The sequence below is a fragment of the Euleptes europaea genome, chromosome 2 (genome assembly GCF_029931775.1).
Source record: "Euleptes europaea isolate rEulEur1 chromosome 2, rEulEur1.hap1, whole genome shotgun sequence".
In the NCBI taxonomy this organism is placed as follows: domain Eukaryota; kingdom Metazoa; phylum Chordata; class Lepidosauria; order Squamata; family Sphaerodactylidae; genus Euleptes; species Euleptes europaea.
Window position 1 is genome coordinate 63,757,464 of NC_079313.1, and position 16,036 is coordinate 63,773,499.

The following is a 16,036-nucleotide window of genomic DNA, read 5'->3' on the forward strand; positions in this document are numbered from 1 at the left end:
ATGATGTCATCCTAAGAGACTCCGATTTGCCAATGATAAAGTGTTAGAAATATATCAGTCATTTTAATGTAACCTGAGATCTTTTCAATGCCTGAGGATTGATTAATGTGTCAGCTTCTGTTTGTAAGAAGTCTGTTTTCCTGATGTTCTAGTAGTCTCAACACCAGTTTACTTGTGCTCCTACCTACCACCATTGTCCTCCAGTTTCCTTGCAAGTAAAGAACTACCATGGCTTATGAATCCTTTAAACAATAACTTGTCTTTTGTGGCTGTAAAAAGAAGACATAGATCCTATGGAGATATTTGATTTCTCTTTTCTATGGCTCTGCTGCTTTTCCCTGCAGTTGGGAACATGCAGTAACAATGAAAAAAATCTAAAGCCTTGTGAAAAATATTGTAGTTACTTTATTTACATGTAAATGAAACATCAGGAGCACAATAGAAAAATGGAAAACTGAGGTGGGTTGTGGAGAAATTGGTATGGATAGGATGTTTGCGTGCTCACTTCCTTAAGAGACGAATCTGTTTGAAGACAGGGTTTTTTTCTTTGCAGAAATCTCTAACTTGTTAGTGGCTACAAAGAGATCTCAAGAGTGGCAGCCAGTATGTTCACTTGGTCAGCTAAGTTTCCATAGAATCCTCAAAGATGAAATAATCCAAGTAAGTAGCAGTGTAATTCCAACTGTTTCATGCATGTATGCTGTTGTTTTGTCTTATGAAAAATAGTGAACGCCAATTTCTAAGATGATATAGAATCACATTTTTTGTATTATGTTCTTCAGCCACCCTGCTCCCATTTACACCATCTGTAGTTAAATAACTAGTATTAAAATCTGTTAGTGTTTAAGGAATGTTAACATACATCTTTTCCTCCTTTACCAATCCTGCAAGCTTCTGTAGTCGATCATTCGATATATCCTATTGTTAGAAAAGGAGTTAACAGGCCAGATTGCTTTTTTGGTGAGAGATTACATCAGCTTAAGTTTTTAAAATTGTGTTGTTTTAATTATTGCTTTAATGCAGAAGTGTATCATTAAAACATTTTTGATAAGCATATGTATAGCATGATTGTATTGAGGTTTGTAAACCATGTTTGTAGCCTCAGAATAAATAGCACAAAGGCTGCCCTGTCCAAAGTGGCTTGCAGTCTGAAAAAATATGGCACACTAAACTGAATAATTTTTATTATTTGATATAAGCACACTGATATCCTTTAATTGGAAATAAGATACCAGTTACTAATACATTAGAATTTTAAATTATGTCCACCGTAATGGACTCAATGCAGCTGAAGTATCTCTAGGATCCTAGTGGCATCAAATATTAATACCTTTCATAATTAAAATGCAAATAAAAATGTATTTTCATGTATTTTGTTTTCTGTAGAGGCTCACTATACTAGTAATTTGCTAAAACAAACAAATGGCAAAGTTTGCCATAGTCTGACTGCTGGATTAAATTGTGTTTTAGGGTGAACACCTTGGTAGAGGAACAAAGACACAGATCTACTCTGGCATTCTTAGCTATAAGGATGATGAAAGTTATCAGGCTGAAAAGGAAATGAAAGTTCTCCTTAAAGTCTTGGACCCTAGTCACAGAGACATTTCTCTGGTAGGTTTTTCTCTTCTCCAGTTTTAAAATGACAGATACAATTGCTGCTGATTTGGGGGGGGATATAATCTGTAACGATAAAGTTTCACATGTAAAACAGTAAATATAACTCTTCACCCCATTTAGATGATACAGCATAACCATATGTATGTGACTTAGGCAAGAGTTTATTCAGATAATTTCATAAATATGTAAATCATGGGATTTAAATGCTTGTATGTATTGTGTATTTCTGATGATCTGGAGCTCTCCATTAGAAGGAGAAGTCACCTGTCCTCAGTCTTATCACTTAGCAGTGGAGTTCTCCAGTCTCTTCTGGTAATCACTGTAAAGATGGGAAGCCTTTCTCCTTCTGTAGAGAAGGGAAAGTGTTGCAGGTTTGTATGTATCCATTTTCTGTGTGTTATCCCTGAAAAGAAAGACATTAAAACCATTACTTTATTTCTTCATAAACATGCAATCCTTAGCAATTGTGCATAATGTCAGGAGTTTGGAAGCCGCCCTGACTTCATTGGGCATGGTGTTCTACCAATGGGAGCCACAGCCGAGAATGCTCAAGTATAGGCAACATTTGCAAGGTGGCAGTTTCAAAAGGTTGTGTTCAGATGAATAAAGTTGCTACAGATTAGCATATTGGGATGAGCATGAATGACTAAATGGATAAAAAGTGTGTCTATGTAGAGAGATGCAGGAATTGTTCCAAATTGCTGCAAAATACTACATGAAACCAGTATTTAGTTACCCTGGGAATCTGTAACTTGTAAGGAGAATGTTGCTCAATATTAACAGCAGGCTCAAATAGTAATTTTTTTTTACATGGCTGATATTGATTATCCCTAGACTTGTTACTGTCTCTTCATTCTTTCATAGTTTATTGATCTGAATTCTGTTTTGTTACCAAGTGAAAATGTGTGTTGTTTTAAACAGGCATTTTTTGAAACGGCAAGCACAATGAGACAAATTTCCCACAAACACATTGTCCTTCTTCATGGAGTTTGTGTCCGTGATGTAGAAAGTAAGTAAGCTTTTGCATACGGGTCTCAAAGGGGAAGGTAACCCCCAACCTAGCCCTACAAGTGTTGTGGGGAAAGCCTGCCAACATTGTGGTTTCCTAGCAACCAAGAGGTTGTATGTTGTTGTTTTAAGTTGGAGATTGTCCAGGGGTTGGTAACAATGGGGTGATGTGGAGGGACAGGAAAGGCCTTTGTGGTTGGGTGGATTAAGAAAGGGAGGACAGGACAATCGAGCAAGTTGGAACAGGGGGAGAAAAATCAGTCTGACTCAGCATGGGGACTGGGAATGGACACACATCAGAAGGAAATGGGATTTCCCTTGTTCTCTAGGTATGTAATATTGACAAATTCATCTTTCCCCATTTAAATTGGAAAAAGACCTATTCTGATGCAAATGAATGCTTCCTGAAAGACCCTTGGCCAGTTACCAAAAGGGAAAAAACAAAACATAAGAACATAAGAAAGGCCATGATTGATCAGACCAAGGCCCATCAAGTTCAGCAGTCTGTTCACACAGTGGCCAACCAGGTGCCTCTAGGAAGCCCACAAACAAGACAACCGCAGCAGCATTATCCTGCCTGTGTTCCAAAGCACCTAATATAATATAAAACATGTAATATAGTATAAAACATTCAGGACTGAGCTGGGTGTGTTCTTCCTACTGCATTAATTTTTCCCCTCCATATTTGCAGACATTATGGTGGAAGAGTTTGTTGAATTTGGGCCTCTGGATCTCTTTATGCACCGCAACAGTGATGTGCTAACAACACCTTGGAAATTCAAAGTAGCAAAACAATTGGCAAGCGCTTTAAGCTATCTGGTAAGCTTAGACATTAGCCACCAATCAGCGTTTCTTTCGGTCACTCTTCTGTCTCTCAAATTACCTGGGCATGCTAACTGCACAGACCAAGCTTGTTCAGTGACCAGGGGCTGCTGGGGGCGCATCTGGGAGGAGGTAGCAGGCAGGAGTTGTGCCTGTGGCTGCCTCCCAGGCCCAGGCTGCTGCCTTCCACTCAAGGCAGGTTTCAGAACTCTTCTGTAGCCTCCCTTTTGCAGCCCATGGGGTGACAAGGGGGAAGACCAACCCCAGTTCATTTTGCTGTTACTTGGGTGGCCAAATCTGCTGAGTTGGCCTTGAAAGCAAACCTGCTCATCATCTGTGTGTGGAATACCTTTTTTAAACAGACGGATATGGGCAATACAGTCATGTTGCTTGGTATGTCCTCAGTGTACTTAGGCATGTGCCGGTCCTGTAGTAAGGATAATATATAATCTTTGCTGCTTCTGTTTTCAGAACTGTTCAGGGGAATACATGTCCTTTGATGGTATCTTACAAAGGAAAGGGTGGTGTTTTAGAATTGCTACTCTTGGTGTTTATAAACTGTGATTTTTAAAGGGTTTTTTAAACAGTTTATTCGTATGAATTATGCATTTGGATATTGTTGTTGGAATTCACTCATTCAAGACATTTTTTCACAAATACAGGAGGACAAAGATTTGGTACATGGAAATGTGTGTACAAAAAACATATTATTGGCAAGGGAGGGAACTGACAATGAATATGGACCTTTCATAAAATTGAGTGATCCAGGAATTCCAATTACAGTGCTATCTAGGCAAGGTATAATTTTTGTTTGTTTTTAGATCCTTATTAGAATAGTAAATGTGGGAAACCATCTGGGTTGTAAACCTGTTCTTATATGTGCATGTGTGTTACTAGTGCTAACACTGTATGTGCCTAGTTTTTCATATATGTACTATGAGAACAGCAAGAGGTATTATATTATGATTAGGTTTCACTACTGATGTTTTTGAAGTACTTCATGTGATTTGCTTGGGATTTCATCATTCTGAATCATAGAGTTGAAAGAGGCCATACAGGCCATCTAGTCCAACCCCCTGCTCAATGCAGGATCAGCCTAAAGCATCCCTGACCAGAGTTTGTCCAGCCTGTGCTTAAAGACTGCCAGTGAGGGGGAGCTCACCACCTCCTTAGGAAGCTGATTCCACTGTTGAACAACTCTTACTGTAAAAAAATGTTTCCTGATATCCAGCCAGTACCTTTGTGACAGCTATTTAAACCCATTACTGCGAGTCCTATCCTCGGCTGTCAACAGGAACAGCTCCCTGCCCTCCTCTAAGTGACAGCCCTTCAAATACTTAAAGAAAGCAATCAGGCCCCCTCTATGAATGTCAGCCACATACAGTATTTGGCTCTGTTACTGTTCACCACTAACACAGAAGGCAATACATACATACCCACTAGGGACATTCATAGATAGAAAAATGTTTGGAATATGATTCCAGACTGATTTTGTTTTGTAATTTAGAGTCTGTAATTGCTTTCAGATTCTCATCCCTACATCTGTCTTTCACATCTGTCTTCTTTCTTAAAGAGGCACTTCTGTTATAGATCTTCAGTAATTTCTTCTGAGAGTACACTGTGCCTTTCAAAAATAATCTCAGAAGTTGTGCTCCTGTAAGCCCACATATCAGTTAGCTCCAAAAACCTTCTCACCATTTTGTTGCTTTTAAGAATGTGTTGAACGGATCCCATGGATTGCACCTGAATGTGTCGAAGACTCCAAAAACTTAGGCATAGCAGCAGATAAATGGAGCTTTGGCACAACCCTGTGGGAAATCTGCTACAATGGAGAGGTTCCACTTAAAGACAAGACATTGGCAGAGGTAAGGCTTTTGGGGTTTCTGGTTATACTGCCACTTGCTTTCATTGGCACTTCTTTGCTGTCTGCTAAGAAGCGTGTAGGATGAGTGGAAGTCCCAACTGAAGTCCTCTCCGTAGTGAGACAGCAAGGGAAAAAAGTCTGCTGCAGTACAAGACAGCTCTGTGTGTTGAGTCAGTGGGGGAAAAGTCATGGTGAATGATAAAGGGGACTGGATTGAACCGCTGTGCTCCTGACTATGTGAAACTACCAGATAAGCACCAATGTTGACGTGCCACGTCTTAGCATGGAACTAGGATAAAAGTTAATTCCCCAGTACAATCAGGGCTCAGTCTTTCTGCTTGTCAATTGCGGGCTGAGCCACAGCTGCAATAAAACTGTTTTCTCTACTAACGGTCTCGGGTCTCTCTCCTCCAAGAACCTCCGTTTTGCCGCAACAGTAGAATTCTGGAGGTTTGTAAAATCACCAGCCATGTTCTTCTGACCAGCCCTTAACTTCTTATTCTATCTCAGTCCAATGAACCTACAGTGTGGGAGTCTCTATAACATACTGTCTAGGCAGGGTATACGTCTCCTAATAAAGGTTTCTGTTATTTTCCCCTGTGTACTGTTTTTAAAAATCTGGGTAATTATCATGTTCTTATATGCTCGTTTATAGGATGGGAACTCGACTGCATAGGATTCTATCTGGTCAGAGAATGCGGCTTGTGAAATTTGGTATGAGGAAAGAGTATTATTTTCCAGTCTCATAACTATGCCTGTTGTTCCCATCTGTTTTGCAGAAGGAAAGGTTTTATGAGGGCCGTGCCATGCTCCCAACACCATCCTGCAAGGAGCTAGCTGATTTGATGAAGCAGTGCTTGCACTATGACCCTAACCAGAGGCCATTCTTTAGAGCAATTATGCGCGATATCAACAAATTAGAAGAACAGAGTAAGAAATGTTTCTGCTTATATTCTCTTTAGAACTGTAAATAAAGTTGATTCTCCTTGCTAAGTGAGATGCTTTAATCCAGCTGCATGTACCAAGAATTGCTCTCCACTTTTGATGGGGTCTCATTGACTCGTTGAAGAGCCTAGGGGTGATACTTGATCCAGCGTTATTGCTGGAGAAGCTGGCTGATGCAGCTGCAAAAAAGGCATTCTACCAATTCCACTTAGCCCAGAAGATGACCCCCTACCTTGACTCTGCTGACCTGACCATGTAGATCCCTGCTATGATTACCTGGAGGCTAGACTACTGCAATGCACTTTACCTGGGTCTGCACTTAAAGACAACTCAGACTCCAGTTGGTACAGACTACTGTGGCCCAGCTGCTATCAGGCATTAAGCAGAATCTGCATATCACTCCCTTTCTGCAGACACTCCATTGCTTGCCATTCAGTTATTGTGTTCAGTTCAAGATTCTAGCTAACACCTACAAAGCCTTTAGAGGTATTGGACCCACATACCTGTGGGACCATCTCCTGTTATGTTCTGCTGCAATAGCTCCGCTCACCTGAGCAAAGCATTTTTAAGGTGCCACCCTTCAAACAGGTAAAATCAGCAAGTACGCATTCATTCTCCATTGTGGCTCCTATGTTATGGAACAGTCTGCCGGAGGCTATTAGGAAGGCACCCACACTTCTGTCATTTTGCAAAATGTGCAAAACAAAATTGTTCAAGAGGACTTCCTTGTAGAAGGAACAAAGCTGCAGCGTAATGATTCAGCTCAAGAGGTAACTTTTATTAGCAATAAAGCTTTTCCTGCATTGATTGTCTTGTTACCTTAAACAGGCATATTTGTATGAGTTGTTGTTGTTATTTCCTGTGTTCTACAGTCCCAGCCCAGGTGTATTTTTTGTCTTACTAGGAATTTTTGCTGCTGGGTTAAAATGTTATCATATTACCTTGTAATTGGCTTACTCATTCACTGCTAGGTTTTTAATTGTACTTGTAATCTGCCTTGAGTCCCTGTAAGAAAGGCAAACTATACATGAATTATAATTTTTATTATATTGATTATAAGAAAAATAAGATGGTGTTTTGTGGGATCCATATCAAGATCCACAGTGAGATTTTACTCTGGACTGTAGCTTTCATGGACCACGTTTCTGTGTTTCAACCCCTATGGTGTTATTCTGTGTGAGGTAAGAGGGCAGAGTTCTCTATTACCACCTTCCCTGACTCCTGGTACTCTATCTTTTGGCTAGAGCTACAGATGTAGAGCTATTGCCTTAGGCCTTGGGGTGCTGTAGCTGAGGCTGTATGCAGGCCTAGCATTCTTTGCCTGGAAAAGAGCTCTTGTGCTTTGTGTTCCACTGCTGTAGTGATGTAGGCATGGCAAGTTTGTAGTTCTGGGACAAGGAGGAAAGTTGTTAATAAAAAATTTTGTAGTAGAATTGGTGGCTGCCATTTTTTACCCTCTGGCATTACTGTATTCCCATTGGAAACTCACTTCCTTTCTTCTTCTTAAAAGCAGTTTTCCATCTCATGTTTGACATTGAAACAAGTATGGAGGGCATATTCAGGATGCCAGTATTATCTGTTTTAAGAAGGCATAAACTCCATATATAGAGATTATTTTTCTTATTTTCCACCCTGTAACAAAAATGCTCTAGGTAGCATAAGATCAATTATGAAATACAGAAAAACATCGTGTTTAAAATGAAAACACAATTTAAATAATTAATTAGTACATATCAATCACTAGCAATAAAAGCAGCATTAGCAGAAAATAAGGACATCAGAATTAACAAAAGCAATAATTCTACATCAGCAAAAGCCTAGTCTAGTAGCACATTAGAGACCAACGTGATTTTCGGGGTGTAAGGTATTGAGAGTCAAAGCAGGGAGCTTTGGCTCTCGAAAGCTTATACCCTGAAAATCATGTTCGTCTCCAACATGCTACTGGACTCAAATCTAACTGTTCTACTGTAGACCGTTACAGCTACTCTGTGAAGCTAGTTATGTAAAAAGTCTTCATTTGGGGCCTGAAAAAGTAGATCCCAAGGATAGGAGTGCATAGATCAGAGTCTCTCATGATGATTTCAACAGGGTCATATGGGATCAGGTGGTTCTTAAAGTTCTCCAGTTCCCAGCCACTAAAGACTTTAAAAATAAGAACCAGCACTTTGAATTATACACCTAGAAACAAACTGAGTGAGGTTTGGAGTTCTTAAGATGCAACCTTAAGAGTGCTTTCTTGTGCCACACTAATGTCTTTATTCATCTTAGATCCTGATATTGTCTCGGAGAAAAAGCCTGCTGCAGAGTTTGATGCTAGCAATTTTGAAAAACGGTTCTTGAAGAGAATTCGTGACTTAGGAGAGGTATGTTTACTCTTCCCCCTCAATATTGGGTAAAGATTAGTGTTTACAGACTCTTAGGTACTGTACAGAAGTGGCATTCATTTGCCATTAGCCACACAGAATCACAGCTATGCTGTATATCTTTCATCATTCAATATCATGTTCCTTCTGTTTGGATTTTCAGAGTGAAAATACGGCATGAGAAACATTTCTGTATGCCTATTTCTCTGTGCATGGTAATGGATTTGCTGGTGCATCTATAGAAAGAGCCAAGTATTACATAAATCCCCTTTGACAAATACTGTAGATGGAGCTCTGGGAGCAACACAGTTGTTAATTTCAAATTGTCTGGAGCTTCCACCATTTAGCCTGGAGGTGCAAACTTTCATCCACTCTGTTTCGGATTATGGTAATTTCTTCAATGAGAAGAAGCGCTTCACGCAAGCTTATATCTACCCACCTTCCTGCCTAGTTTGCATTACATTTCCATCCTGCTCTTCTTGCAGAGTGGCAGATGCGGTTGACCCTTTTTCCATTTTGTCCTTGAAACCACCGTGTTAAATAAGGTTGAGTGACTGTGACTGGATTAAGATCACCCTGTAAGCTTTGTGGCTGGATGTGAATTTGTACCCTGGTCTACTGTGTCCTAGTCTGACATGTTGCCCACTAAACCTTCTGGTATTCTCCTCCATATGCCTTGTGTACTTAGTTAATGAGCTCTGAAACGACAATTGAAGCTCTCATATTGGCCCTTAAGAATTAAAGACAAGCAGACAAATGACTGCAGATCCATTAAGCAAAAGAGCAGAAGTAAAGGGATTGGGGGGATTTGATTTCCCTTTAATCTGTGGAATTCTCAGACAGGTGAGTCCCCAGCTAGTGTTGGTGGCATCAGTGAAGATAATCTAACCATGGCCATATAACCAAACATCCTGCAATATAATACTGTTTCATAAAGAAAGTCTGTGGCTGTTGATGGATGGCCTTTTAAATTTTTCCCTATTTAATCCAGGGTCACTTTGGCAAAGTTGAGCTCTGCAGATATGATCCTGAGGGTGACAATACTGGAGAGCAAGTAGCAGTCAAGTCACTGAAGCCAGAGTGTGGTGGGAACCATATTGCTGACCTCAAGAAAGAAATTGAAATTCTGAAGAATCTTTATCATGAAAATATTGTGAAATACAAGGGAATCTGCACTGAAGATGGTATTTCTATGTTCTGTACTGTCATACATTCTGCTGTCCAGGTTTCTTAAATTTCCTGCTTGAAATGAGGATACCTTTCCCCCAACAATTTGCTCAAGAAGGAGCTACAGATCCCAGTTTAGCAGCCATCTAGTGTTTATCCATTCACAGTGTGCTGTTATGGATAATGATGGGTGAATCCTCATTCAGCTAAAATGAATGCTTCCCAAATTGGAAAATCACATTAATCAAAGTCTGGACTCTGTACATTCCTGATATGCCCCATCTCCTTTGTCAAAACTTGGGATGGGCCATAGAGGCAACAAGATAACCTCTATGATAGACACTAATTCTATAGCAGAAGGACCCCTGGGAAATACAGTCCTTACTAAGGAGTTTGGGAGTTTTGAGGAATTGCATTCTTAAGGGTTGTGGCACTTTGAGTACAGGTTGATTATCCCTTATCTGAAATGCCTGGGACCAGAAGTGGTCCATATTTCGGATCTTTCTGTATTTTGGGATATTTGCATATACATAATGAGATATCTTGGGGATGGGACCCAAGTCTAAACATGAAATTCATTTATGTTTTATATACACCTTATACACATAGCTAAAGGTAATTTTATACAATATTTTAAATAATTTTGTGCATGTGGGCCATTGTGGGGAACCTGCCATTGGTGCACCGGCCTGCACACATGCCATTTTATTACCCTTGTGGGCACTCAAAAAGTTTTGGATTTTGGAAAATTTTAGTTATCACAATTCCGGATAAGGAATACTCAACCTGTACTGCTGTAGCAAAGTTCTTCAGAAAAACAGGCCCTGGCATAAGAGCTCCCTGTTACCACAACTGGTGATGCCCAGTAAATTTGAGTGGTGAAGGGTAGAGGAAGTAATAGTGGGTTAGAATGGTGTGATGTTAGTACCAAATCTTTACAAGCCAGGTCTGAACCTTGGAATTCCTGACCCAATATGAGTTAAGCCCATATCCCTTCCATTTTCAAATTTTCCAGTTCCCAAATTTGCTGCCATCACTAGCCTTAATTAAAGAAATCTTGTTGGATTACCTTTTGATCAAATTGAAGAGAGCTTGAATTGCCTTTTTTTAAATCAACTTTAAAGTTGCATGAGCTCAATTAATGCTTTTTGGAATATTGTAAAATATAAATTTCTGTAAAATCACCTGTGATGATTTTGATGTTCATTGGATGCTTTAGTCATACACCCTTCTCTTTTACATTTCAGCAGATATTGTGGGACACATTGGAACTTCTTTTATTCTCTTTATGTGTGAAACATCCTTTAACCTATAATACAAAGAGTTGTGCTGCCTTATCCTATGCATATTTGTCAGCAAGTAAGTCCCATAGGAGGAGGGAAGGCAGCATGGTACAGCCCGATCTCATCAGATCTAGGAAACTAAGCAGGGTCAGCCCTGGTTAGTATTTGGATGGGAGACCACCAAGGAATACCAGGGTTGCTATGCAGTGGAAGGTACTGGCAAACCACTTCTGTTAGTCTCTTGCCATGAAAACCCCATAAGGGGTCGCCTTGAGTCGGCTGCGACTTGACGGCACTTTACACACACACGTAAGTCCCATAGGAATGCAAGCCAGAATGCATAGGACTTTGGCAATTACACACACACACCAGTTGTGCTCTGGGGCGCCGTCTAGTGGACTGTTCAATATAATTATAAACAGAAAATATGCACTTCACCAAAACCTCAGCACACCTTCACAAGGAAAATTAAGTACTACACATTTGTGTAAAGATCACAGCCTAGGGCAGGCTCATGTTTCAAAATATGCAGTAATCATCCAGTGAAGAGCAACCATTGGTTCTATGCGCACATTCACTGTGAATGTGTCTAGACATGCACCCCGTCTTATTCACTTCAGCAGATACTGTGGGACACATTGGAACTTGCCTTCTTTTCTATTTATGTGTGAAACATCCTTTAGCATGTAATCCCAAGGCTGCATGGGAATGCTGCATGAAACACCAGCAAGCTAGTCAAGAACATTGACTCACAAAATGGTAATTATGAAGTTAGGGAAACTGCACATTGAGTTAATTTGAGGGCTTTGTGTCTTTTAACTGTAGGTGGAAATGGCATTAAACTTATCATGGAGTTTCTTCCTTCTGGGAGCCTGAAGGACTATCTCCCCAGAAACAAGAACAAGATCAATCTGAAGCAACAACTGAAATATGCTGTCCAAATCTGCAAAGTAAGGCAGATCAATTGCTCGTTTTAAGTCTTAGTTTAGTAGTAGGTGCCTTTTTGTGTGTAACATTCATTACACATGTTCAAGGCCAAACATCGCTTTGGAAATCGGTCTCTTCAAATGTGGGAAAAGTTGGTCAATTTTGAAAATGTTGATTTTATGTAGGTTTTTTTTTTTTTTCCTGCTCTGTTAATTTGTGCTGTGGAATCTTCATGAGTGTATATAGAACGTTTTAAACGGAAGCTTGGATGTTAGTGATGTGGAGGGGAGAACACATTGCCTACCCTTATAATGGAACAAGCTAGGTTTTTTGCCAAGAAGTTGCTGGTTCCTGGGGACAGTGTGGTTGAGCTGGTCTTAAAGGCTGTATGCAAATGTTTGTAGCACAGAACAGCAAAAATAGGCTTTTTAAAGAGGAGTTTGGCACCAACTACTTAACAACATCCTCATGTTTTCCAGCATCATTTTGAAATTCTGGTTTGCTGGCCCCAATGCGCCGTCCAGACTATTTTTGCTTTCACACTGGAGTGCTAACAAAGCAAAGGTGATGATGAGAAATGTTTTTAAGATAATGCTTACGTGGTGGCTGAGGCAGAAAGTGCTAGAAGCCATTTTGTGAAAGCACAGGTGTCCTTTGGAGGAAACTGTACATGTATTTGTGTAAATTTTTAACATGTTTGAATTTTGTTTATTTATTTGCTCACCAGGGAATGGACTATCTGGGACTTCAACAGTATGTTCATCGAGACTTAGCAGCCAGAAATGTCTTAGTTGAAAATGAGCAGAAAGTAAAAATTGGGGATTTTGGGCTCACTAAAGCAATAGGGACTGATAAGGAATACTACAAAGTCAATGATGATCGAGACAGCCCTGTTTTCTGGTAAGAGATGTAATATCGTATAGAAGATAATTCATGTAGTGTAATTTTAGCGATAAATGTCCTGGTTCTACAGGCAGTTTCTGGAACAGAAACTCCCAAAGTTGGTCTTCACCATGGACACTTTCTGGAAGAAAGGTGAGCACTGATGTGCACTGATTTTCATTGCTGCTTCTTAGGATCAAAGAACTATGCACTGGCGACTTCCTGTAGAGCGTTTGGTCCAAGCGCCATTGTTTCCTGGGGGCTCCCAGGAGACACCAAGAGTCGTTTAGATTTGGAGTGCAAAAAGCACTCCAACTCGGTCCTAAATAGTGGATCGGGAAGCAGGAAATTCCCCTGCAGCCTTCAAGAGCGGTTTGGACTCCCATATTCTCTGAGAGAGCTTTTATTAAGCCTCTCTTAGACTTGGAAGTTGTCCCCGCCGGCACATAGGGGCCACCATTGCCACGGACGACTCTTTGGATTATAGGCTTTGACCTCCTCTATACATTAACATCAAATAATCTATGAAAAGAACAAGAAGCCTCACCTTTGGAAGTCAGAGTGAGTAAAAAGACACTTTTTGCCTTTATCTTGATTGAGAAGACCTGAATGACGATACAAACACCTACGAAAACCGGCGACTCCCTGCCCAGCGTAACGAGACTTTTAAAATAAACAAATGCCATTAAATGAACTGACTAAGACCTTATCAACTTGATCAGTGAGTAGACGCAATAAAAGGGACTTTTGAATGACTTTACAACTACCAATTAAATGCTTTGAGGGGAGGGAGGGAGACGAAAACCTTCCCCCCCCACTTCCGGCTTTCTTTGATTCAATGTCCAGCCACGTCGCCTCTTAAGACCGGAAGATAATAAGAAGGGCTTTGTTACCATCGAAAAGACAGGGCAGATTGGAAGACTTGAAGTGAATCTCCCCGGTGTAACCATCAAATCGTTCCTACCATTTAACCACCGAGAGGAGACGACGCAGGGTCTATGATACTGCAGTTTCCTGTCTACTTTCTTTTCTTTATCTGTGCTGCTTTGAAGCGTAATTGAGGATATCTTGAAAATTACAAAGCCTGCTTCTATATAAGAATACAAGCAGATATGTCAAACAAGAGGATGGAAGAGATGTTACTCAAACAAATGGACATGTTTGCAGTGCAACAAGATTTAGTCTTTGAAAAACAACAAGCGCTCTCACATCAAGTATTTCAACTAGCTGAGGTGATGAATATCCTATTTAAATCAATTAATGGAAAACTGGACACAATTATTGAGGAGATCCACGATATGAAGACCCAAGATATGACAACAATTATGTCAATGGAAAAAAATGACAATGAATTAGAACAATTTATTTTTAAAGAGGTAGCTGCAAGTGACCAGCTGGCAATGAGAGAGAGCAACATGAGAGAACTCAATACCTCTACAGTCTACTTGTCTGAGTTACTGCTGACAGGAGGAACATTATTATCCCAAGAAAACACTTCCTGGCAGCCAGCGATGGAGGGAGACATGATGAAGGATTTTACCAAGAAACTGCTGGAAATTTTAACAAGAAGCCAATGGATACAATCACTGGGATCTTTTTTTACATTTTCAGAGGCCAGAATTGCAGCTACTATATTGAAAAACGGGGGGTGGGGATTGGGAAATAAAGAAGGACTGGCAGATCCCCTCCCAAAACAAGATAATGGCTAAAATGATGCTTATTTTTGGGGTGTAAGGGAGCCACGGTGGATTTACTTTGATGAATTTCTAATGGGAAAATTTGTTTATGTATTGATCTAATCCCTTTATTATAGAATAATAGAATGTTATATAGAGACAATGATGATAATATTATAACTAGGTAGGACTTGAAATTGCTTATAGAAGTAGTATAGATGGCTTAAAGCAAGTCTGTATGAGAGAAAATAAGGATTAGAAATTAATTTGAAATGCAAAAGTGTTAACCAGTAGAATTAGTGACTGAAGAAGATGCGGGGAAGTCACATATAGTAGATAGCATTGAATATTATAGATAACATATTCTCAGTAATAGCAATGAATTTTTTTTGTTACAAGCAGTTACAACTGAATATATTGTTGAGATATGTTTATTTTTGTTGAATTGTAGAAAATAATAAAAATAATTAAAAAAAAAAAAAAGAACTATGCACTGGCCTTCTCTTTTCAGAGAGCCAGCCTGGTGTAGTGGTTAAAGTGTCGAACTAGAATCTGAGAAGTCCAGGTTCAAATCCCCACTCTTCCATGGAAGCTTGCTGGGTGACCTTGAGCCAGTCACGCATTCTCAGCTTAGCCTACCTCAGAGGGTTTTTGTGGGGCTATCTTTCCACCTAGCTTAGATACCCAAGGCAGCAAACAGTCAAAAACATTAAAACAAGCTTAAAAATACACATGGAAGTTAAAACAAACATAGACTGGAAAGGAGCTTCACTGACAGGCAGTGAGGGAGCACCAAACAAAACAGAAAAGTCTTCACTTGTTGGAGGAAGGCAGTGTTAGAAGATGACAGATGAATTTCCTTGGAAAGGGACTTCCATAGTTTTGGCGACATGACCGAGACGGCCTTTCTCGAGTTGCCTCCCGTCTAGCCTCAGGTGGGGGAGGCCCCTGAAGATAACTGCAATGGTCAGGTGGGTTCATACAGGAGTGGGTGGTCCTTAAGATATGTTGGCCCCAAGCTGTATACGTCCTTAAACAAGCACCTTGAACTGGGCTGGAAGCATATTGGGAGCCAGTGTAGGTAGAACCAGACCGGAATAATATGGGTGGTTCCTATAAATTCTGGTTACAGCACTCTGCACTAGTGGTAGCTTCTGGACACTCATCAACAGCATCCCCACATCTAGCACATTTCAGTGGTATACTCTAGATCAGGGGTGTCAAACTAATTTGTTGCGAGGGCTGAATATGACATAAATGTCACTTGCTCGGGCCGGGCCATGCCCCACCAGCCCAGATTGAAAGTGGGGGTGGGGGTGTCTGGCTCGCAGGCTGGATAAGAGATCTCAAAGGGCCAGATTCGGTCAGTGGGCCTTATGTTTGACACCCCTGCTCTAGATGTTGCATGACAGGGCATGCACCACAGTGGCAAGATCTTTTTTACCTAGGAAATGCAGCAGCTATCTCACCAGCCAAAGTTGA

At 40.4% G+C, this 16,036-nt stretch overlaps 1 protein-coding gene across 1 annotated transcript in view; it reads left to right on the top strand.

The window, feature by feature from the left end:
* Positions 1-16,036, top strand: part of JAK1 (Janus kinase 1) — a 40,198-nt gene that overhangs the window by 20,178 nt on the left and 3,984 nt on the right. Inside the window, exons 11-21 of the mRNA XM_056845458.1 lie at positions 554-660; positions 1,471-1,611; positions 2,539-2,626; positions 3,317-3,444; positions 4,110-4,245; positions 5,161-5,312; positions 6,091-6,241; positions 8,525-8,619; positions 9,611-9,803; positions 11,895-12,019; positions 12,724-12,896. Of these exons, the coding sequence (XP_056701436.1) occupies positions 554-660; positions 1,471-1,611; positions 2,539-2,626; positions 3,317-3,444; positions 4,110-4,245; positions 5,161-5,312; positions 6,091-6,241; positions 8,525-8,619; positions 9,611-9,803; positions 11,895-12,019; positions 12,724-12,896 (1,489 nt within the window). The remainder of the gene's footprint in view (positions 1-553; positions 661-1,470; positions 1,612-2,538; positions 2,627-3,316; positions 3,445-4,109; positions 4,246-5,160; positions 5,313-6,090; positions 6,242-8,524; positions 8,620-9,610; positions 9,804-11,894; positions 12,020-12,723; positions 12,897-16,036) is intronic.